This window comes from Paramormyrops kingsleyae, chromosome 13 (assembly GCF_048594095.1).
Source record: "Paramormyrops kingsleyae isolate MSU_618 chromosome 13, PKINGS_0.4, whole genome shotgun sequence".
NCBI lineage: Eukaryota > Metazoa > Chordata > Actinopteri > Osteoglossiformes > Mormyridae > Paramormyrops > Paramormyrops kingsleyae.
The window spans coordinates 18,075,572-18,098,936 of NC_132809.1; the positions used below are offsets into that span (position 1 = coordinate 18,075,572).

The following is a 23,365-nucleotide window of genomic DNA, read 5'->3' on the forward strand; positions in this document are numbered from 1 at the left end:
TTTAAAGTATTTAAATTTTTTACCATTTAATGTAGTACAATTTGCTTTCTGTACATGAGATATTGTCTGGTGAGCAATCAAATATATCTAAAGCCAATGCTGCATCTGATTCCCCTCTGAAGGGCCGCAGTCAATAGGGATGCCCATAGATGTTCAAGCTGTTTGCGTCTGGTGCTTCAGGCAAAGCTGTAGACGAGCAGCTTTGTAGTACAATTAAGATATGCATCTTCTTGAAAAAAATAAGCATCAGCACTTTTCATGTTTTTCCGCTTTATACTGACAGTGTTCTGACTGCTCAGAGACAGTAAGGTGGGGAATGTTAGAGTTTACGCCCATATGTGCACAGTTCATCTTCTCACCCTCTCTTGATCTTACACGATGGTTGGTCCCATTTCAAAATTTGCTTCAGTCTGTAACTGACTTTATGGCCAGTCACCATGGTGTATAAAGTTCATGGTATACATAATGATGATTTCAAGCCAGGTGTAAGTTTTAACTAGTGTTGGAGATTATTACAGTATAGCTACTATTTCATATTCAGAGTGGTACATTATATAAATTATGCGAAACGCTTGACATCTACTGGAAATTCTTCTATGATACTATTAGAATTGTATACTTCAGCTTTAGCTAGGGTCAGCACTCCTGAGTATAATGGTCTGGGATTGCAAAGGCTGTTTGTAACAAGTTGATCTGAGAATAACAATACCTTGTGTTTAATTTGCTTACTTCGAGTGCAGAAAGATTACATTCGGCACCGATTTGCAAGGACAAACCTGTAGGTGAATTATTCAAAGTAGGTTTGAAACGATCGGGTCTTCCGGTTTGAACCGGAAGTTTGGTAGTGATGGCTGTTTTTTAATTATCTGGTAGAGAAAATTAGTAACTATTCAGCATTATGCCGTTAACTGCGTCCGCTGAATCTTAGGGGCGTCCGAGCCATTCTGTGACATATTGAATGCCGGATTTCAAAAATATAATGTGAACGTTAATAACCAATCGTCATTACTCAATTGCGCAATAATTTCCCATGCAAAACACACAAATGCAAGCCAAATTTGCTCAGTGCGCATATGGTCTGGTTTCACACCAGTCCCACGCTATCAAGGGATTTGAAATATCATAAACCAAGATCCGGAACGCTCTCTTCTACTGCACACTTAAGACCCTGTTTTCCTCGTTAAAGCGTTACACGAATTATATACCGATTTTTACTTTTACACTATTGTGGATGTTTTATTTAAATTTTAACTGTTAAATTGGACTTGGGTTCCGTTAAATTGATTTTACACGAGGGTAACCGTTTTTGGATTCCTGAACAAAAATAATGAATAGAACCACGTTTCATGAATCATATGTGTCGGGGTAAACTTTAAAAATCATGAAAATAGATGTCAAATTTAAAAATGTATCTCGGTTCTGCAGCACTGATACTACCGTCTGGAGCTTTCATAACACATCGCCATGGCGACCACTGTTTCCCCCATTCATTTCCATTGTGCATTGACTGTACTGGTGAAAACCTCCTTTATGCGGAACATTACCTGGATCCTTGTCATTAGCTTGTTTTTAATACAAGACAATATAATGAAGCACTGCCCGATGAACATTTTTTGTACAAAAAGACAATGCATGTAGGAGTTTGCACATTATGCGTACACTTGAATATATTACCATATACGTATCTAGCATGCGAATGCGATGTTTTACGTTGCTTGCTTGTAGGTGGCCGTGGTACCTACGGACAATCCTACAATTCTGTTATGCTCCACTATATAAATCAATGAAAGGCTGATGTGAAGAATAACACTCATAGAAACGTGTCGTGCCTTGACATCCAAGCAGACCAACCCACTTTCGATTTTCGCATTTAAAGAATTTAAATTTGTTCTAATCAATGACATTAAGAGCAACACAACGCCCCACCGAGCTACGTCACATGCTCCATGTTGTTTTGTTTGTATAGGCAGGGGGCGCGCGGCAGGGGTCCGCGTGCGCGCGCGTGAGTGCGCGTTCCCTCTTCATCCGGGTCTCTGCCGTCCACAGGCAGTAAGGAGGCGGGAAATGGCGTCCGGAGGTGCCGCGGAGAGCTGGGTGCACACTCCTCGAATATAACCCACCAGAGACGCTAAGAGACGGCGGCCGACTCCGCTGTGGTCCTAGGCGCTCAGGCAAGCACAGCCGCCCCGGCAGGAAAACATCGCTTCTTTCGGCAAGTACGTCCGGAGGTAGATTAGCGCCGCTCTCGGTGTGAGGGAATGCGGCTGTCGTAGAAATAAATATTTACCAGCGTAACGGCGCTTGCGGTGGGTTGGAAATCTGCTAGTGCGCGCTGCGTTTGTCTCAAATGTCGGCATAGTTCGGAGTGACTCCGGGACTCCCGACACATGCCGTCTGAATCAGGGAAAAGCTCTTGGCAGTGTTTTTTAATGTGTATACACACAGACATTAGTGTCAATCGTGTTTGCCACTAGCTCGTGGTCTAGATCAATCGGTCCTCCACTGGTCATAATACCGCTCCCGTTTGAACAGACATGTAATTAATTAAAATGTGATGCGCCGTTAAAAATACTTGGTCCCCCGAATTAGTTAATAGACGCTGGTCGGCTGGGTAGTAATGTGATTGGGAACTTCTGTTCTGCCGTTTTCTGAGAATCTGAAAACTTGACTGTCGGCTGGCTGTGATCGCCAGTGTCAGCTGTGTGAGTCCGAAACCTCGATGTGAGCTCTTGCCTTAACCCCAAGGACCACCATGAGTAGGTAAAAACACAGCCTTCTTAGGCCGTGGCCTTGTTTTCCACCTCCCGCCCCGGGCTGGAGTACAGTCACGCCGGATTCCCCTACCCCCCCCCTCCCCGCCCCTTTCACCTCTCGGGCTTGTAGCTAAATCTGCGGAAGCAGGCTAAGGCTACCGCACCGACTCAAGGGGATTACAGCGCCCTTAGGGCCGGGATGTGTGTCCAGACGGGGGTGTGGGCGCTCTCACGCCGGGAGATCGCCAAGCTGTGTGCCTTACAGTGAAGTCTAATTTATCCCCGCGCTTGATATTTGTCACCGCGATCCGTCGTCCTGCGCGAAATGCTTCGTGGGGTTCCAGCCTTCGTGCCGTTTTATTATACAGGGGGCGTTGCTCTTTGTCTCAGCTTGCTCGCACTTCCACTGAAATCACCATATAAAGGAGTGTTTATCTTGGAAGTCTTATTTTTCCTGAAACTTTGCCGATTATATCCCTGTGATTTTGTGTGCAGCGCATAAATGTGACAGCTGTCGGCCAGCTTGTACCTATCCGCACCGGTACCACGCAGACAGCTATGCGGGGGCAGCGTGGCCGCTCCGTAAATAATCGTAACAGCAGTTTAGGTCACGATGCATGATTTAAAACTTCAAGATACACAGCGGCCTCTTCGCGGGCAAGCTGCTGTCAGATAGTTAGGGATCAGTTTTATTAAGCTAGACCTTTGTCGGCACAGATGGGGAGAAAAGTCACCTTTACTGACGCTTTTGTTAAAAACTTCGTGGTGGAGAGATGTCTATTTTACCCACTTCAGTCGTAGAATTTTAACTGACCAAAAAACTTAGTGTTATAATGTTATGCTGGATATTGAGTGATGAGTCTTAATTCGGCATGAGAACTTTGGGATTTTTAAGTTCTTCAATTTTTCAAAGGTCGATCTAGAGTACCCCTTTGGTAAAAATGGACAGATCAATGTTTTCTGAACTTTTGGCCACACCAGTGTTGCAATAGCAGAATCTGGTGAGAGCCTGCCTTTCCCTGTGGTGAATTGATGAAATCTACAAGAACTATTTAAAAACTGAATACATGTGTTCCCGAGGCTTAGGTGAAATGTGAGTGTTAGGATGTAATTTACAGTGTGTTTTTAGTTAAAAAAAAAAATAAAAAAATGAAATACTGCAGTTTATAGCTTGGTTCTTTGGCAGTCTGTTCTAAATGATGATTACCTGTATTGCCACCAATTTGGTATGGCTCTCCTGAAATGAAATTATTCTCCAAAATTGCATTTAAGAATGCCAGTTTGCATGTACCTTGCAAACATTATTTTATAGTTGTCCTTTTATTACTTCTCTGCAGCATATAGCTCTTATTTAAGGTTAACCTCCTTTTGATGCAGTTTGAATATTTGTGATTTTAAATCTTAAATGTCACCTCAGCCAACACTATTTTGTTATTTCCCTCGCAGTGCAGTGACTCCTCTCTGACAGGTGGGTGTCACTCTGTTAGCAGGTAGATGAGCTAGTTCTCCTTGGAAATGATAAAGGTGTGTCTCCTTCCGTTCTGGGGAAAACTGGGATTTGTTAATCTATTGGATTTGCAATGAATTTGCAGTATGATTCTATTTTAAGTTTTACTTTGCTCCTGGGCTGCCTGTACCTTTAAGTTGTGTGTATCAGCCTAAAAATTAATAGGCGTTACTTTTAGTTAATGTAGTAATAACAATTCAAAAACCCTTGTGTAACATTTAATTTTATTTCAGTTCACAACAATGGATATGAGATTTCACTCATGACTCTTGTGGTTATATTTTGTCCATAATTTATTTATATGTGTGCAATATACATTACACCCCAAGACTTGTATAAGGTCGTCGGGTTTAGTGCATTATCCTCGTCACACTGGTTAATAATAAAGTGATTCTCTGCAGTTTGGTGGGTAGTTGTCAGAATTCAACTGTTGGGATCTTGTGCAGGAACTGTCACCTTGCTTGAATTTAATAGCATTTGAGTAATAAAGTATCTATAATAATCCAAACTTTAAGGAAAGAACCTAATTTTATGCCAGGTTTTTAGGGATATAATTTTATGCATACATATTTTCTGTTAAAATGAAAATTTAATTCCGCTATATGAATGAATCCATATGGCTGTAAGATTTTTGGGTACATTTCTCCATTATCTGGTCAGCCTACAAGTGATTTCAGGATACTGTTGAATCTCTGCTTTAACTGTAATTAGTCGGCAGGGGAAAGGCCTACGGGAAAGTATTTCTACTCTTTGTCCACCAAATACCATATAAGAGGAGTATGTCTGAGGGGGGAATGAGAGAGGGGGGAGAAAGCGTGCTCGAGTGTGACTGAGGGAGAGAGAGTCCTCTTTCTACTGTGCATATGCAACAGCTGGTTGTAATTTAAGAAAAACAGATCTGGTGGTGTAACTGGAGGAAGAGAGAACCATCTGAGGTCTCTTCTGTGAACTTAAGTGTGTTTTTTTTTTTGTTTCATCACAATAACGAGTTGGGAGTTTGAGGAGAGCTAGGCATGGTTGTGCGTGGCACTGTATGTTGGGAGCTGTGTATGAGTCATACCTCTTGTCGGTAAAAATAGACAGGGGAAGAGACTCGGAAGGCAACAAAGCTGCTGCCTGCTTCTGTGCTTGGTTCCCCTCCCTGTTATCCATGATTGCCTTGTCCTGCAGCCTAATTTGGAGCATGCGGTATTTTGAGGGTGGGCTACCATTGCCTCGCTTGGCCAGAGTTACTGTAAACTGCTTTCCTGTTCCCTCATGGCTGTTCAGTTTGGCCAAATTTGTGTTGATGCGTGTTTGAGATGATAATGGATAAACCATGTGGGTTGTGATTAACAGTGGAGGTGGTGATAGAATGTGTATGTTGTGCATTAATTCTGCAAATGCAATTTGAAATACTTACTCAATTTGCAGCGTATGGGCTGAGAATCTGTGATGCCCGATTTAGGCTTTGTCATACCCAGGTGATTATTCCTGTTTCCCTGCTTGTCTTTGGAATAGATTATCTGTCTGAATCCTGGCGTGTTGGTCACCTTGTCCTCAGTTCAGGAAGCTGCGTGTTTTTTTGTTTTTATTTTCCCCCCCACTCAGACTCACACCACTGTCCCTTAGGTCTAAGCCAGTCCAGCATGCAATATTCTCCGGCTTCTCCCAACATGATAGCGGCATGGAGATATTTTCGTTTGGGATTTTGGCATTGCTTTGGATTATTGTTTGCGTGTAGCCTATCTCTCTGTATTTGTGATGCATGTTAATTGGGGACAGTGTTCAGCAGGTGTGTTGTCTGCATACATTTGTAAATGTGTGGTAAACTTAAACCATATCTTTAGATTCAAGACTGTACTTTTAAAGTACAGTGGCAAGGTCAACAAAAGATTCTGCTGAATGCGTTCTGGAATATGTGGCAAATTTCTTCCTCAAACTTTGTAAGAAAAATGTCCTTAAGTTACTCTGGGATGATAGATCTCTGTGGTATGTGTGTCTGTAGCCATACAGACTTGCAGTGCTAGTGACGCTCGCAAAGCAGTAAACACTGAGGTTGTAGCAGCTGACTGGTTGTGAATACTGATGTGTACTTTGGGGTTTGCCCAAAGTTTGCCGCCCCCCCCCCCCCCCCATTGTACAGTCAAATTCAACAAGCCATGTCACTCTCCCAAGTTTACAACTAATGCATTTTCCTTTGTTAATAGGCATGTTTGGCAGATGGGAATTGATGAAGGGCCAGTCTCAGCTGTTTATGTAGTGGAGAGAATTATAGTGTATGGTTGGCTTTAACATATCTGTTGGCTGGAGTAATTGAATCTGCATCTCTAAAATCCAGTCACATTTATCAGCCAGAGGATAAGCTTTGTGTTACATGCTTTTGCGTGCATTAACTTGCAATTTCATTCACTTGCACTCAGGGGCGCTGGAGGGGCATGGATACCCTGGCAGATTTAGGGGGCCCTACGCTTGACAGGGGCCCTTGAAAATGTGAAATTTATACACAATTTATACAAAATTGTGTGTGTGTGTGTGGGGGGGGCAAGGTGAAGTTTTATCAGTGGGCCCAGATTTTCTAGGTTTGTCCCTGCTTGCTCCCGTAGGGCAGTGTATGGTTTAAGGTGTTGGACTATCAAAAAGCTATGAGGTTCGGTCCTGTAAAGGGTGCTGGTGTTTTTCTGTAAATGTATAGCTTTATACGTGGATAAAACCACTAGCTGTACACAATAAATAAATGTTAAAGTACAGCTTTCTGAGCCGGGAGTATTTTCCAACACCACCAAATCGGTGGGTCCTGCAATGGCCCTCTAAAGCTGTAGCTTTCGGAATTCGTTTTATTGTCTGTCCCCCTGTATCCCACCAGTTCTTTGGCTTCAGTGAAGGGTGCCGGTTCAGGCTCTCGGCCGACTGAGTTGATGCTCTGCTGTATGGGCCTGTCTCGTTTCTCCACATCTGTTAGCCATTTGAGCAGACAGCCATCCCCAACACTGGAATGAGAAAACAAGCTAACTAGTGCAGGCTCAGTCCTTGTATGACTCGCAGCCTGACCTATAGCTTTGCAACATTCTCTGTGCTATAGTGTGTGAGACAGACTATTCATGAACAGAACTTGCTAGAACTAGCTTAGTGTTAGTTACCAGCTTCTGAAGTCCCTATATTCTGGATAAATATCCTAAAAGAGGTTTTTGCTGAGGTTGAGCCAGCAGTGTGCACACAGGTGATGGAGATGTTTTCAGGCTAGTAACCATATCAGGTAGAACACCAGCATGGAATGGGCTTAACTTTCCATCAGATTTCCCTGTAATAGAAATCTGCATCAGTGCATTTATGTATGTGATGTAAAGCAGAGCTTTTCAATCTTACCTGAATTGGGGACCCACGTGTGAAAAAAGACCATCACTGTGAGACGATTTTTTATTTTTTGATGAACACAGATATGCTAGAAGTATGCATGGTTATAGTAAATGCCTTTTATCAAAATATGCTATTAAAGCCTGCTGGACTTGAATAAGGGTTTGTTTGGTACAACTGGACCAGTTGACGTTTCGTGTGAGGTTGCAAATGTGAAACAGATGAGCGCCTCTTTAAAAGATGCATGAGCTGGGTGAGAGGACCGCGTGCTGAGTGCGTACGGAGAGCTGCTGTGGTGCTCACTGGCTGCTGTCCTGACAGGTCCTGTGTGTGTCTCTGTGCTCCCAGCCAGTGCTGTTGCGTAAGCCACAGTGGTGGGGGCGGGGCGTGTCCTGTGGCTGCTTTTAGGAATTTTTTTCCTTTAAAAAAAAATAAAATAAAATAAAATTGGCAGAAAGTGATATATGGGAGAACCTTTTCTATTGCAGAAACATTTGCAACAGAAATGGCAACAACGATTCAGGAAAAATGCTTCAGAGGGGGTTTTCAGCCATGGCACAACATTACTGTCACCTTCCTGGAAAGTGTTCATTTAATTAAAACGGTTAATCAGTCATGCACAGTGATGTACACCACACATTCCTATGTGGATTTTTAAAGTTGGAGACTAGTTCTTTGAAGCCTAAATTGCTTACACCACTGGATTTTCTGTGTTGTTTTTGCTGAAGCCTGCATGCTTCATCTTTATTTTTCCAGTTATCTATTTTAAATAGACCTGTCAGTACTTGCTTTTTCAACTTTTGTACTTTTTTTTTCCTTATGCAAGATATCCGTGTGAAGATTTGGGGGAATTAGCCGCCGTCGTTGCTTTTGTGAACGTACCGTTATCTGTACAAATTCTCTTGCTTTCCTTACCTGTTCTGCTTACACCTTGAGCTTTGATCTGTCTCCTCGTTCTTCTCCCTCCGACAGTCTTACATGTGACGGTCAATACAATGAGGCTGAGAATGCGTAAGGCTTCTCAGCAGCCAAGCCCTGTACATACGCCCCGTCCATCCCGGACCAAGCGGAGACATTCGGAAGTGGACGTGTGCACACCGGCAGGTGGGGGGGCGGTGCAGAAGAGTGATGCAGGGCTCCTTTCCACCATAAAGAAATTCATTCGAGGAAACACTGTCAAGGTACCCATACCCGTAATGGCAGCAGCTATGCTTCCTAAGCATAGCTAGAATTTCTGGAAATAAGTCACGTCCAAGTCTTCCAATGTTCCAAAACTGTGAACCAGACCCGCGTTTCAGAACCGGGTTTCGTGTTCTGTCGGGCATGCAGCTGCATGTCTGGGAACTGTAGCCAGTTTCTAAGAATAGCTGTGGTTCTAGAATAGCCGTGTAGTGACGGAGTGCACGATTAGATAGAACCAGTGTGCAGTAACGTGTAAGACTGGGGTCTTGGAGAGTAGCGAACTTAATGGTTAAGGAACTGCATTTGTGACTGAAAGATTCCAGTTAAGTTAGACCCAGTCTTGATAATGTACCCTTGACCAAAAATACATGACCTGAATACCCAGCTGTACAAATGGGCAGAGCCAGAGGCTTGTGTGTATGCCCGTGCAAGAACCGCTTCATGCCCGTGCAAGAACCGCTTCATTGCATATAGATTTATTCTGCCTTAGGTTCTTTCTTTCAGTCATACATAATCCTTCTGTGCCCACTAAAATATGCTAATTTTCTTAATTTACACGTGTAGGGCCAAATTATATTCACTATAGCAATTCATTTTCCATCACACTGTATGCTATGAGAGTGACTGTAGGTCACTTTTTTCTCTGGGTGTTTGCCCTGGGTGGGCCTTGGTAACATACTGTTCTTTGAAGGTATTGATGCTTTTAAAATGATGCTCCTTTTCAGTGTATAGCCTCACATGAGAATTATAGCCCTGGAAAAAATGACCTAATGCTGCCTGAGAGTGCTCCTACACATTGGGAGCCATCAGAGCACTAACTGCAGGCCCTGCACTGTCCCTCGAGGTGGAGCTGGAGAACCCAGCCAAGAGGAGCTGCATCGACCGCAGCCTGGATGCCGGACTGATCTCGTCCACGCCCCAGATGCCGGACCCCCTGAGCAGAGGTGCCCCCAGGGTCCGCCGTAGAGGTCCTGTGAATGGAGGTGAGCTTGCGTCCGTGGCATAGTTCAGGTGTGTAACTGTACTTATACAAGTAAATACAGACCAGTCTCATGAGCACAAATAGCTTTATCCGTTCAATATATGCATGTGTAAGTTCACAGACTTTCACATTTCTCTAAGAGGAGCATCTCTTATGATGGTGGAGATGCATGTGAAACTGAAATATTGTGGAAGTTGTTTAAGGACTAACGAATAATATGAATGTTCTGTTTTATGTAATATTAGTAAGGACTCGTTTTCATACTCTGACCATCAGATGCCATCAACCATGGCACAGGAAAGCCGATGAAGCCCAACGGCCGGCTGCAGGAGTCTGTGGAGGCTGTCAGCAGCCCTCCTCGAACCACTCTGCTGGGAACCATCTTCTCCCCGGTCTTCAACTTCTTCTCTCCTGCCAATAAAAATGGTAAAGTTTGCCCTGTAGGTCCTTGGGTTGTACAGACGGTGCGTCGTCCTTACAGTGTAGTCTGGAAGTTTCTAGGAGCTCTCGGCTTCTGCGGTCACCCGGACTAATCGGCAGGCTTCCGCAGGCCCAGGATCACGCCACGCAGGCGCTAACGGATGTGCAGGCGTAGTTAAGCTTGGGTGGATTTGGAATGGAAGGAGCTTCTGTCCTGTTTGCTGGAGAAATTCCTGACCTGCTCATGTCCTTCACGCTTGGTGCAAGACAGGATCCCTGTAAAAGTCATGCTCACTTCCCGGCTGGCAGAATTGCAGTGGTGAGATAAATGTGACCCCCTCCTTCAGGAACCTCCGGCTCAGACTCCCCCGGCCAGGCCGTGGAGGCCGAGGAGATTGTGAAGCAGCTGGACATGGAGCAGGGAGAAGAGACCCCCACTAGCACAGCTACGTCCAGGGAGATCTCGGGCGTCTCCCTCTACCCCGCCAGCCAGCCGCTGCCCCTAGCCCTGCGACCCCCTCCTGATGGCACTGTTGAGGAAGGGGAGATTGTAACTGGCTCCGACCTGCCGCCCCTTACTGGTATGTCCAGATGATGCAAGAGTGAAATCCAGGCAGGCACCTGCCAGTCTATCTTTGTGTGAGTGGCTAGTGTTTGTGGCGACGTTCATTGGTTTTAATTCTTCTTCGTATTATAATCAGGCCAAACTCAGGGGTATATTAACTTCTGGAAATAATAGTTTTTCGGTAACACTGCAGGAGCCATAAAAAAATTTCAGTTGTGGCCACCTTGGCTTTGGGTTTCTGATATTTCATCATCTTCCCTCCATCTTGTTTCCAGCCCCTGGGTCCGCCACAGACAGTGGCTACTCTGAAATCCCACCCCCTGTCCCATCCGAGGGGACATACGAGGAGGACTGGGAGGTCTTTGACCCGTGAGTGCAGCTCCCTTGCGGTCTAGGATGCGTCCTCAAAGCGAGCAGCTGTAACGTAGCTGTGTGCAGGGTGGTCTTCCTCAGTGCCTCCCTCTGCTGACTCCTGCTCAGCCCTGCTCTGATTTGCACCCTTCAGGTATTTCTTCATCAAACACGTCCCCCCCCTTACGGAGGAGCAGCTCACACGCAAGCCGGCACTCCCTTTGAAGACCCGCAGCACACCGGAATTCTCCCTCGTCCTCGACCTGGTCAGTTTTGACAAAAAAATGTATAAATTGTTCATCCTTTTTCACTTTGGTCAGGGTTTCCTGCCGGCCGCTTGTCTTCAGTCGGCATTGATGCAAATATCAAACACATTATTTCAAACACCCACTGTCTGAATCGTAGATGGTTCAGTTCTTTTTTTCAGTCAGTAATCAACGATGGTGATTACTTCCCAAATGAAGACAAAGGCACTTTCAGCAGCTGTCTTGGTGCGTGCTTGGATGCCCCCGGGACTCTGTCTAACAAACTGTCATTTTGCTGTGGTGGCAGCATCATTCTGATTTGGCTGCTCAGATGATCAGCACTGATAATGAGTGAGCAGCCGTGGTTAGGATGATGCTGAAGGAAGAGCTGCTTTGTAAAGAGGCAGTAACGCCAGACTGATTGCTGATTTCAATAAAATACAAGAGCTTCTTCTGCTTTTTCTTAGTCGATGGAAATATTGATTCATCTACTTTAAACTTTCCGTGCATGTGCCTGCGTGTGTACACACAGTGGACTCTATTAGTTATGCATACATAGTAGCAGTTATGGTTCTGGGAGACAAAAACATTATTTCAAGTTTTGGCTAGTTGTGCCTATCTGCACGCGACATGTGCTGAGCTGTTTATTGAATCGCTTTATGTAAACACTACATGCTATAGTATGTGAAAATGCCAAGCGGGTGTCTGACTGATGCTGGAGCCGCTACGTCTGTCACCCACATTCACACCACGTTTCAAATTGCTTAGATCTGGTTTCTTAGCTGAAACTGAACCTCCTGACCCTGTCTGTTGTATGAATTCAGTTGCAGCTGCATGTTTTGCCGTTTGTAGAAATGAGTGAGGTGCGAGTGTTGCAGAAGTGGCACCCTCAGTTTAGTGAAAGCTTGATTTAATTAGGTTAATGCAGCTGTGCCCGTCACATTCAGTCTGCCTGTTATGTTCAGCTGCAGAATCGCAATAATTTTGATCGTATTTCTTTTTTTTTTCTTTTTTTTGAGATGACAGAATAGTAATCTTCACTTTGCCTGCGATTTGTCTGTCACCTTGGGGGAAAAGTGTAGCAATGTTGTAAGTGCTATATGATTTGATGCAAGTGACAAAGACATTTTCGTCATCCATCTTCTTGCTTAAACAGTGTGGATGTTTGTGTTCATGATTGTAATGAGTAAACATTGCAGCATAGTAAAAATGATGTGACCATTAAGTAGCACTGTATGGTAGTGGATAGAATAGTATGAATGAGTTCTCTCCTCTACCAGGATGAAACGTTGGTGCACTGCAGCTTGAATGAGCTGGAAGACTCGGCACTTACCTTTCCAGTGCTCTTTCAAGACGTCATATACCAGGTACCTGCGGCCCTGTTATTTACCAGCACTGGATGCACAGGCTGGCCTTTGACTTGCTGCGGTTCTTGTTTGGGTTTGCTTGGAAATGTTCGATATGATGTGATGCAGCATTAAGGTGTCCGGGTGTATTTCAGTGCACGTTTCAGTCTGTAGAGAAACAGTTGTAAACCAGAGTAGCCCAAGACCAGCAAAGGCACAGCAAGACCTGACTTGTCCCTCCTTGTGTGCAGGTGTATGTGCGGTTAAGGCCGTTCTTCAGAGAATTTCTTGAACGTATGTCTCAGATCTATGAGGTAACCCCCTGCTGCAACACTGCAGCTTTTATGATGTCAGGCTTTTCTTTTCTGTTAATGCTTTTCTGTGCGTGTGTGTCTGTGTGTGCGCTCCTGTCTGTGTGTGCGCTCCTGTCTGTGTGTGCGCGCTTCATAATTCTGAATTGTGCTCGCCTCCTTCCAAAGATCATTCTCTTCACTGCCTCGAAGAAGGTGTATGCTGATAAGCTTCTCAACATCCTGGATCCCAAGAAACAGTTAGTCAGGTCAGTAGAAGCACTATCGTGACCTTCATAGGGCTGCAGGCTCCTGTTAGTTGAATATGGGTCTGCATTTTATTTCTCGAGGTGGATGCTCGTTAATGCCCTCTGCACTCTTTCCCAGATGGTTAATTCAAATGGTCATGCTCCCCATATGTATCCAAATTCCCTTAAGTATGTATCTTTCTCTTTTGATTGTAATATCTAGGCACCGGTTATTTCGTGAGCATTGCGTCTGTGTGCAAGGGAATTACATAAAGGACCTGAACATTCTTGGGAGGGACCTGTCAAAGACCATAATAATCGACAATTCACCTCAGGCCTTTGCTTATCAGGTAGGTTGATCTGGCTGAGACGCGTTCCGCACTTCCTGAATCGGCTACATTTATCTGCACTCTCCCTCTTGTTAAGAATGAAGTGAATGACGTAGCGCTCCATGTCATCTGTCTGTCCTGTCAGCTTTCCAACGGGATTCCGATAGAGAGCTGGTTCATGGATAAGAATGACAATGAGCTCCTGAAACTGGTTCCGTTCTTGGAAAAGCTAGTTGAACTGGTATGTCTTTTTTTTTTTTGCGCTGATATTCAGTGGTCGTCAAATCATTGAATTAGATGAAATGTGTCCTTCTGTGTCTGTCTATAATCTCTCACACACACACACACACACACACACACACACACACCATGTTTGTATTCATATCTTTGTAGCGACCGTCCTTTCATTTCTGTGGGGGAAAAACTCTAATCCCAACACTGACAGCCTTAACCCCTACCCAGCCCTAACCTTAACCACAAGTAACCAAACATAATACAAGACTTCTGGCATTTTTCGCAGACTGAACTCAGTTTCCTTTTGTGGGAACTGAAAATGTGGTCCCCACAATGTCAAAATAACAGGTTTTTATCACATTGTGGGGACATTTGGTCCCCATGGCGTAATGTGTACACAGACTCATACACACACATACATACATACAATTAACCCCACAGTAAAGTACAGCATCGTGACTTGCATGGCATCTCACATGCACCTGGTGTTGAGTGCTGTGTCTCTACCCCACAGAACGAAGACGTGCGTCCACACATCCGCGAGCGCTTTCGTCTGCACGACCTCCTGCCCCCCGACTGAGCCCAGGGCACTGGGCTGCCGTCAAGGACCAGCATAGGAACAGCTGTGGAAACTAATATTTCAGATCAAACTCATGGCCATGTCAAAACTCTCCGGATTACAAGACTGCCATCCCAACTTTTCTTTTCCCTCTCAGATCCCAACATTTCTTTAAAAGGCAAAAACATTTTTGAAACAACCTCCCAATTATAGAATTCTTTTATACAGATAAATGTATAAATATATGTATAAATGTCCTGGCAGCTGTAGGCGAGCCTAAGCGCGACCCTGCGGTTCGACCGGCTCTCCCCCCCCCCCCCCTCCCCAGAGCGCTTTCTTACTTCCCTGAGCAGCCACAGCGTCACACACAAGTGTGATGTTGGTGCCGGAGGCGTCTGCCCACGAGAAATATGCTGCGCTGCGCAGAAGGGGCCTGCTTTCCGTACGATTGGTGCTTCGAGTGGAATCACTGACATTTATTGGCTGCAGAGTCATTTCACCACAAACGGCCAGTTAAAACACGTGTGTGCGTGTGTGTGTGTGTGTGTCTGTATACACATCTTTCCCTATTCAGGTTTCTGAAGCTCCCTCCTGTTAACGTAGCTGACGAGTCACCATGCATTCCTTTTTAGTTTTAAATGCTTTGTTTTATTAGACTTTGGCAATAGATTTAGGGTTTTCCCTCCTCGACGCGGTTGTCTTGCATTTGTCAGCCTGCAAGAGGTTTTTTTTAATTGGAGGGGAGGCAAACTGAGAGTCTAATCAAAAATGGAATTTATGTAGTTTCTGTATTAAGATATTGCGTTATTGTCAATGTATTCTGTAAAACACAGTATGGAAGAAATCATAATTTTGTAGGAAAGGAAAATATCATCCCTTATAGGTGAGAATTACTGGCTTTCTAAACCACAGTGATGGATTTAATTTGGCAAGTCTGAACTTGCTGGCCTGATATGTTCAAAGTTTCAGTCTGTGTGTGAGCAGTCCTGCTGGGGTCCCCTGTGAAGCTCTCCCCCGCCAGGCAGATGGCTCACTTTACACGCTGCGGGCCACATGGTCACCTGCAGGGGAGCTAGTTTGGATTGCATGTGCGTGCGTGTGGAAGGCGGGGGGGGGGAAGGGGTATTAAACTTTGTATTAAGCTTAAGCCATTTTTGGCAAAACTGTTCCAAGTTTCAATGGCATTTACTAATAATAAGTGTGCTAACCAGCACGGACCTCATTAAAGGTGGACGGGGTGATGATGGGATGTATGAGTGACTCATGGAGTATGCTGTCATATGCTAGTCTGACTTACAGTATTTCTAATTTACCTCCTTGGATTCTAAGACAATATTGTCAGATCCCAAAAGGAGCTGAAATGTAGCCCATAAAAGCATCTTTCACTACCCCCCAGAAACAAACCTCTTCATTTATGTTACAGAAGGGTTTGCTTTGCTTTGCTCACCAGCAGCAGCATGCTATTGGCCAGCATCAGGGTGGTTTAAACCTTCCTGTACTGCATCTTAAAAATCTAAAACTTGAGTACAGGATATCTTTTATGCGCCGGTCACTTGTTGAGGCGAGATGACCACCTGATTCAGTCTCATTCTCTGGTGTAATATTCAGTATTTATCCTCTTGATGACAGGGTCATTTCAAAAACAAAAGGTGGTGATACGTAGATGTTGCGTCAGATTGTGTTATTCTGTTGACGGGGCCTAGACTGTTGTAATATGGCTTTTGCTCTCCTTTCTGGTGCACCTTATCCCCGTGTAGCGGAAAGGTTTCTGACAGCTGAAAGCTTCTTGCCCCTCCTCCTCTTTCCCCAGTTTGGAGTGGCGTTCCAAGCCCCTGTGTACCACCCACCCACAACATACTTTCCACTCTGCTTATGAGGAGACAATCGAGAGTCCGTAAGGCTATTCTGAAGCACTGTAAATGTGTATGGGAAGGGGGCCAGCAAGCTGGTCCTGGGGCTTTGCCCGCCACCCTGACTTCCGCTTCCTGCCTTAGTGGGTGGGTAATCTTCGGGTTCTTGAAGGCTGTCTGTATAATTTCACCTGTAAGATTTGGGATATCATGCATTTCCCTTTTGTACTGGGCACGCTGGAAATGAACCTGGACACCAGCCTTTGTAAGACTTGTACAGTCAATCTTAAATCTGGGCAGGTGTGACCCTGGTTTGGATGATGTCATTTAAAGGCAATATATTACTTCAGACTGGAGATTGTAATATGATCCAACGATGAAGAAATCTATAATAAATATGGGGGGGGGGGGGGGGTCAGGGGACAAAACTCTCCATGCATCTTTAAGTCTGTGGGGGTTAGCGGGTCCTACAGAATACCAGCAGTGTTTCTTCTGAAGGTTTGTTTGAGTGTCTTGTAATATGTTTGACTTGTTGCCAAGGGTACAGACTTTCTTTAGAGACGTGTGCTTTTTGAGGTCCCCTGCATACCCTGATTTATGTTACACACATGGAATATGCAAGCTCCGTGACCTCCCTGTGAAAATGAGCTACCAGCGCTGTCCCTGCGGGGAGCGGTGGCTGGGGGGGGGGGGCTCCCTTGCTTCATTGGGTCTTGGCACTTTTCTTATGAAGAGCTAGCTCATTTTATATGATTGTTAGAGAGTAGAGCAGAGATTTTATGGTGAAAGATTGTGGGATGGGGGGGGGGGGGCGGGTGTTTCAGAAGTACAACCAGAATTTTTTTTTCATCTGTAGTACCCATTTTATTGTACAGAGGTACAAAATAAATGCAGCTTCATTTTTAAAAATCCTTAAAGTAAGGAAGATCTTTTTAAAATACATTTAATTTTTGTATTTTTGATTTTTAAGAGGCATGTTTTGTCTACTTTTTAAGTGTATTAATGAAGATTTTAACTTTACATCAGGTTGACTTTCTTTCGTATGTATGTATGTCTTTAGCACACTGTCAACAAGCCGTTTTAAGGAAAAGAAAAAAAAAAACCTAGCATGTAGAAAACGCCTGTTTTTGTGGGGAAAATCCTTCATTAAATTTTAATCATGACGGTGTATTTCAGCAATTTTATTTTTTTAAATCCAGTTTACAAAATGGTATTTTGCTTGCAGGATTTCCTCTTTGTCCTCTAGATGTACTTGGGGCACCCTTATGTTGATATTCTGTCATTCTTGTAAAATGTACATAAAATTTCAATGGAGAAAAATTTAACAAAAGGTAAAGTTTTGAAACTTTGAAAACCATCCTGCATGGCAGTGTGCTTTTTTTACCCCACACATTGTCCATTTACCCTATTGTGCACAAAACAGCGTAAGGTAAAGTATTGCATATCACCTGCTTCCCCCCCCCCCCCCCCCCCAAAAAAAAGCCAAAATGCTTAAATGAGGACCTGTATATGGCTTTGGACAATAGTAATTTATCAAACCATGTGCAGCATCTCTTTGGTAGTGTTTTTATTTAACATTCACTGGAAACCAGCGTTTACTACCTAGACCAGCATGTCCCAGTGCAGCAGAGCACTGTACACGCCCTGGTGAATGCCCTTCACTATACTGGAGATCGCTAAAAATAAACTTTAGTTTACACTACATCATTTGTGTGGCTTATTCCTGCCACCTTTTTCCTCATCTTGGCTGTTGATGTATCATTGGGGATATTTCTGTTCTAATCCTGTGTTGCATTTATTGAAGCAGTTTCCCCAGCAATTTTATGATGATCACATCCCTGTCGGCCCAGTTCCTGATATAATCTGTCCAGTGTGAGTCGTACATTAACAGGATGTGTCATATTTGGACAGTGCTGGCAGAAAGGTGTGGTTGCAACACAACTGACACGACACTATTCACAATAAAGGGATGTCCTACAGCTGTGTGCCTTTGGTTCGGATGAGTTGTTAATATGGTCAAAACAATCTCTAACTGGGGTGAATCTTTACCACTTGGCATCACTGTAGTTCACAGCCAGTATAGTCTGCTAGTCTTCAGTGGCGGTACATGGCAGGTAAGCCAGTGGCCAACTGAGACCAAGCCGACGCTCTGCCCACGGATGGTACTGACAATATGATCGTGGCTCCACTCTCCTCTGTATTTTACGATATTCTCTGTATATGCACCGATAAACAATTCCTACGACAGAACTGGGAACACTTGTGTTTTACAGTCTGTGATCTCTAATTGTTTGACAGTATGCATTAAGCCTGGTATAACAGGAAGCCTATATTTTTTTTTTCTACGGTCCTCACAATTTAACATCTCATTAAAATGTAACGCCCTGCTTGAGCGATCCCAGTCACTCTCACCAAACTTGTGCATCTAATGTTGCCCTTTTATCATCGCCGTTCGCCCCTATTGAACTGTTTTTTTTTTTAACCACATAAGCGGGAAATCTGGTCGTTTTAATGGAGGAGAAACCACTAATAATATCACTAAGACTGCCCAATGGTGTTTAAAAGGGCGACTGGAAACGGCACATATACGGAACATGCCACATGCCGAAGTAATGACCGTTTCTGCGAATGTTAGAAGTCTTTGGCCGGCAGGGGGCGCTTAGGCACCGCAGGAGCGCGGCCACGCCGATGCCGGCGTCGGAGCGCTTCCTTCGGGCTGCCATCCATCAGCAGGGTGCGGTGTTGCACAGCTTCACACACCCACAGCCAAGATGGCCGACGCCGATTCCTGGGGTGAGGAGCGAGGCCGCTTTCCTATTTGCACGACAACGCGCAATAGGACGAGCTTGAACGTGTTTTGTGGTTCCGCAGACACCGACAACTTCGAGCCGGATGAGCCGATCAAAAAGGCGGCGGCGGCGGCGGCGGCGTTGGACAGATGGGAAGGAGAGGACGAGGAGGAAGACGTGAAGGTACCCCGGCGGCCAGCCGACTGCGGGGTGTGTGGGTGCCCGGCATTGGCGGTCGCCCTCTGAGCAAAGCGTACATAAAGCCACGCTCTGCCGGCTAAAACCATCGGCGTACAGGCGGGGTTGGTAACGCCAGGTTAACCTTTACCATGAGTACCTCAGAGGGCTGCAGCCGGTCTCTCTGGCGCCTGGCCGGCAGAAATTATGATAATGATCGGCATTCCGCCACGTTCGGGGTCCCCGGTCCTTCCGGTCAGACCGTTAAGGGTTACCCCGAGTTTCATTGTTATGGCTGCTAACTGGAGTCACTGCTCTAATTTGTTTTATTAAGATGGAGGATTACTGGACTTGTTGGTCTGCTGAGTCTTATGATCGAGGGTCATGATCACCGGCAGGGTGACGGGCTGCCATGCGGCACCGGGTCGGTCGGGTGCGGGCGTACGCGACGCGCACTGATGACGAATTAGTTGGATATAGAATAACTGTCACGTTTCTGCTCAACAAACGCAGGTAGCTGTGCGTCTCAATTAGGACCGTGCTAATAATAAGTGCGCGGTGTAGTTATTAGCTATAAGCTCCTTGGGCGGTTTGCTATATTGGGAGTTAGCTGAAAGTCCAGATATGGCCCCGCCAGCAGCAGTACACCAAACGTGTAGCTTTCAGTAAAAAAACGCCACGTTTGCAGTCTGATGAAGGCCGATGGCGGGCAGTGTGTCCCTCATGCCCCTGCCGGCGCAATGTCCGCCTATCTGCTGAACTCAGCGTCTCCTCCCCTGCAAATGTCATTCATCACCTCTCACTTCACATGTCGGCTCGAGTCTTTTGGTATTTTTCCTAACGCTAAAGCTGTTCAAACTGTTACAAATAAGACGCTATTAATGGCATTATGCTTTTCATTCTGTTGGTTACTGTACCTGATCGCATCTACGACTTACGCTTTTTTCGATAGATTGGTAGAGTAGTATAAGATACATAGGGTTAAAGCTTTGCATTTTTGTGCTATCTAGTAACAAAATGTACATATTCTGACTGTGTGCTGCAGGGAAGCCACTTCTGGTACGTGATACATTATCTAAGCTTGGGTACGCTGCAGGACTGTGATAGGTCCTGGAGCCCCAGATGTGCAGTGATAGCAGTGGTGCACAGTGTAGGCTGTGCTCCGCTTTGTATCTGCAGCCCCCACCAGTGTGTGTTCTACTTTTTGGATGTGAACTGCGAGCAGAGAATGCCCCCCAGCTTTTCATGGAGAAGCCTAAGCTATTAATTAGTATCTTCATAAGTAGATTTAACTGCACTTTTTACTACTGGGATGTCTTAGAGAATGTCTGAAGAAAGTAAAATGTCTAAGATAAGTATGGAAATATCAATTAGGAAAGTTTCCCATGTACTCATGTTTAGTCTACATGCAGTGGATGTGAAAAGCTTTTTAGATGAGTCTTAATGTCAGGTCAGTCTCATTGCCCCTAAAATCGTCCTTCCCCTGTAGGATAACTGGGATGATGATGATGAGAAGGAGACAGTTGAAATAAAGAAAACAGGTGAGGAATCAGAACCGCTTGTATCACCCAGAGAGCGCCTCACACGTGCGAGCACTCTGTCTGTTAATAAATAATCGCATGGCCTCTTTTTCCAGAAGTAAAAACATCAGACAAGAAGAAATTAAGTGAGAAAATCAAAGAGAAAGAGAGCTTACAGAGGAAAAATGAAGAAGAACTTGAACTTAAAGTAAGGTTATGCCTTTTGAGGAAATCATCAACTGTTATATGCTGGTTTGATGCATTTTAAATCTTCACTGAATTCTGTGTTGTTTTCACTGGCTTTCATTGCGTAGATGTCTTCAGAAATATGCTTGGGGAAAGTGTGTTTATGCAATTAGTCTCTCTAATTCTCAGTTTTGTTTCTAGACTGAATTTGAAGTGAAAATAGTGAAGTTTAATGTAATTTAGTGTAATTCTTGACATTGTTAGGAGACGTGTTAAGTGAAGGATGTGGTGAATTAGCTGGGAGCTGCGTCTCACTGTCGCCACTCTGGTGGCCACTGTGCTTCCCTCGTCAGTCAGAGTGGTCGGAGCAGCCGGGAGATCCCACACCCACACCCACACCCACACCCGAGGAGCAGCTGGATGAGAAGCTGCGAGTGAAGAAACTGCAGGAGGAGTCTGACCTGGAGCTGACCAAGGAGGCCTTCGGTGAGCGAGTGGGAGACTCGGAGCCTTCTGGGGCTCCGCGTGGATTCAGCTGCCGTTTCTCAGGAGTCACCAAATATTCCCCTTCTTTTTGTAGGTGTCGCTAATAATGTCACGGGAATCGATACCATGAGTCCTTCATCTAAAGACGACTTTGCAGAGTTTGAAAAGTTGCTCAAAGAGAAAATATCTTCCTATGAAAAGTCTGTGCATTATTCCACTTTTTTGGAATCGTTGTTTCGTGATCTCTGCCTATCACGTGAGTTCTTCTGAATTCTATGTGTGCAGTCATCCTGTAATCCTATGTATTTGACGGCTGATGTGTAATTTGAATTGTACATAAAGATATTTTCATGCACTTGTGCACGGTTCTCCCCTTTATGCAGTGGAAGTAGAAGACCTTAAGAAAATAAGCAACGCCCTAACAGTATTACTGAGCGAGAAGCAGAAGCAGGAGAAGGTAAGCGCTTTGGGCACCAAACGGGTGCCTGTTTCTTTGCCGGGTTTAGTCTATCATAATGGCCAGTTGCTTGTTCGTTTGTGATCCTATTCTTTTCACTGGTTTGCCTGTCTTGCCAAGCCATACTCACGGCTGTCACACTTCTTAAGTTTTCGCGCACGTCCAGCCAATTGCAAACCGTGGTATTTTTCACCAGCAAAGTAAAGCCAAAAAGAAGAAGAAAGGTGTGGTTCCTGGTGGAGGCCTGAAGGCCACCCTGAAGGATGACCTGGAGGATTATGGGGGCTTCCAGGGCGGCTACGGACAGGAGTTTGAGGATTTCATGTGACCGCGGCTGCGCCTCACTGTCCGCACCTCACTGTCCGCAGCCCCTTCTGGCTTCACATGCTTGTCTCTTACACCCACTCCTCCCTGACTGTGCAAGACCCTGGTAACTCCCCATGTCATCAGCAGCACTCCCAAGATGTGTACAGCAAAAAAATCATGTCACCTTCACTTGACTTAAAAATATATTCTTTACAACGTTCCATGGCTATATGCTAATCTCTATGCAAATACAGACCAGGATGTACAGATTTCGTGCATTATTTTCTTCTTTGCTAGTACTACACTCTGTGTTGGATGTTGAGATGGATGGACGGACAGACGGACTGATGGATGGATGGATGAATGAAAAGATACTCAAGAACACAGGTTTCTTAGTACAGCTCTTAAATGCTCACTATCACACTCTCATTCAGACTGAGCAAATGGACATGGATGGATTTATAACAAAAAACAAAAAAAAAACCCAGAGGCTGAGTGTGAGGACCTTCCAGAACATTCCCCTGACATTGTGATGCCTTATAAGCATCATGAGTTTTGAGTTTTTAGTACTTATAGAAATGGAGTGTTTTCTTTCGTTTTCTTTTGTTTTCTTTTGTTTAAAGCAGGCGTAGAGAACCTGACCCACGGAGGGCTGCAGTGGTGGTGGATTTTTGGGATGGGGTCTCAATCAGCCAATCACAGTGGGTCCCCAGGACTGGAGATAAGTACCACTGCTTTATTATTGGCTGATTGAGAGGTCATCCCAAAAACCCCCACTTCACACACACCGGCCCTCCATGAATGAGGTTCAACACCACCCCACCCCCCCAAATTTAAAGTTAGGGGGAAGGAGCGAGAAGCGTTCATACAGCACTCTAAAAATGAGGGGGCAGCCTCCGTGTGTGAAACTAGGGTTTTCCGCTTTGCAGAGGGTGTTACAGGATAGTGCATAGACTCACAACGTCTGCTGTTTTATACATGTGTAATTTAATAAATTCGTTTTTTAAAAATCACACCTCTGGATGTAGTGTGTTAAATGCTGCAGGTACCTGGTCACGTGGGGGAGTGGAGGTGTGAAAGCCTTTCAGTGGCTTTCATAGGCTTATATAGAATCACAAGGCCCTGTGGTTAACGTTGTAAAATGATGATAAGTAGAAACCATTCAGCCACCCAACATGGAGCAGGTGGATTGATTAGTCGTCTCTTTTCAATAACACAATAGGGTAACTCAAATAACCTTATGTGCCACA

The 23,365-nt window shown here is 44.8% G+C and overlaps 2 protein-coding genes across 6 annotated transcripts; both read left to right on the top strand.

Moving 5' to 3' along the window:
* Positions 1-1,999: 1,999 nt before the first annotated feature.
* On the top strand, positions 2,000-17,551 carry LOC111846788 (CTD small phosphatase-like protein 2-A). 4 transcript variants are annotated; one of them, XM_023817364.2, is made up of 13 exons: positions 2,000-2,228; positions 8,566-8,774; positions 9,620-9,758; positions 10,034-10,183; positions 10,525-10,758; positions 11,018-11,111; positions 11,248-11,359; positions 12,619-12,705; positions 12,936-12,998; positions 13,164-13,243; positions 13,446-13,572; positions 13,697-13,792; positions 14,300-17,551. In XM_023817364.2, the coding sequence occupies exons 2-13, from the start codon at positions 8,589-8,591 to the stop codon at positions 14,363-14,365; spliced, it is 1,434 nt and encodes a 477-aa protein (XP_023673132.2). In that variant the 5' UTR covers positions 2,000-2,228; positions 8,566-8,588; the 3' UTR covers positions 14,366-17,551. The 4 variants fall into 4 exon arrangements, with proteins under 4 accessions (XP_023673132.2, XP_023673130.2, XP_023673131.2 ...); XM_023817362.2 differs by having other exon boundaries at positions 2,000-2,216; XM_023817363.2 differs by having other exon boundaries at positions 2,000-2,212.
* A 1,282-nt stretch (positions 17,552-18,833) lies between these two features.
* LOC111846789 (eukaryotic translation initiation factor 3 subunit J-A-like) lies at positions 18,834-23,128 on the top strand. 2 transcript variants are annotated; one of them, XM_072698332.1, is made up of 8 exons: positions 18,834-18,987; positions 19,066-19,193; positions 20,650-20,701; positions 20,797-20,888; positions 21,220-21,352; positions 21,447-21,608; positions 21,736-21,809; positions 22,006-23,128. In XM_072698332.1, the coding sequence occupies exons 1-8, from the start codon at positions 18,966-18,968 to the stop codon at positions 22,135-22,137; spliced, it is 795 nt and encodes a 264-aa protein (XP_072554433.1). In that variant the 5' UTR covers positions 18,834-18,965; the 3' UTR covers positions 22,138-23,128. The 2 variants fall into 2 exon arrangements, with proteins under 2 accessions (XP_072554433.1, XP_023673135.2); XM_023817367.2 differs by having other exon boundaries at positions 19,066-19,166.
* The last annotated feature ends 237 nt before the right edge of the window (positions 23,129-23,365 follow it).

Coding starts and splice junctions, on each gene's coding strand:
- LOC111846788 (XM_023817364.2), top strand. CDS start 8,589: ATGAGGCTGAGAATGCGTAAGGCTTCTCAGCAGCCAAGCCCTGTACAT. Junction 11,360..12,618: donor TCTCCCTCGTCCTCGACCTG/GTCAGTTTTGAC, acceptor CTCCTCTACCAG/GATGAAACGTTGGTGCACTG. Junction 13,244..13,445: donor CCCAAGAAACAGTTAGTCAG/GTCAGTAGAAGC, acceptor TGTAATATCTAG/GCACCGGTTATTTCGTGAGC.
- LOC111846789 (XM_072698332.1), top strand. CDS start 18,966: ATGGCCGACGCCGATTCCTGGG. Junction 18,988..19,065: donor GGCCGACGCCGATTCCTGGG/GTGAGGAGCGAG, acceptor GTGGTTCCGCAG/ACACCGACAACTTCGAGCCG. Junction 19,194..20,649: donor GGCGGCCAGCCGACTGCGGG/GTGTGTGGGTGC, acceptor CTTCCCCTGTAG/GATAACTGGGATGATGATGA.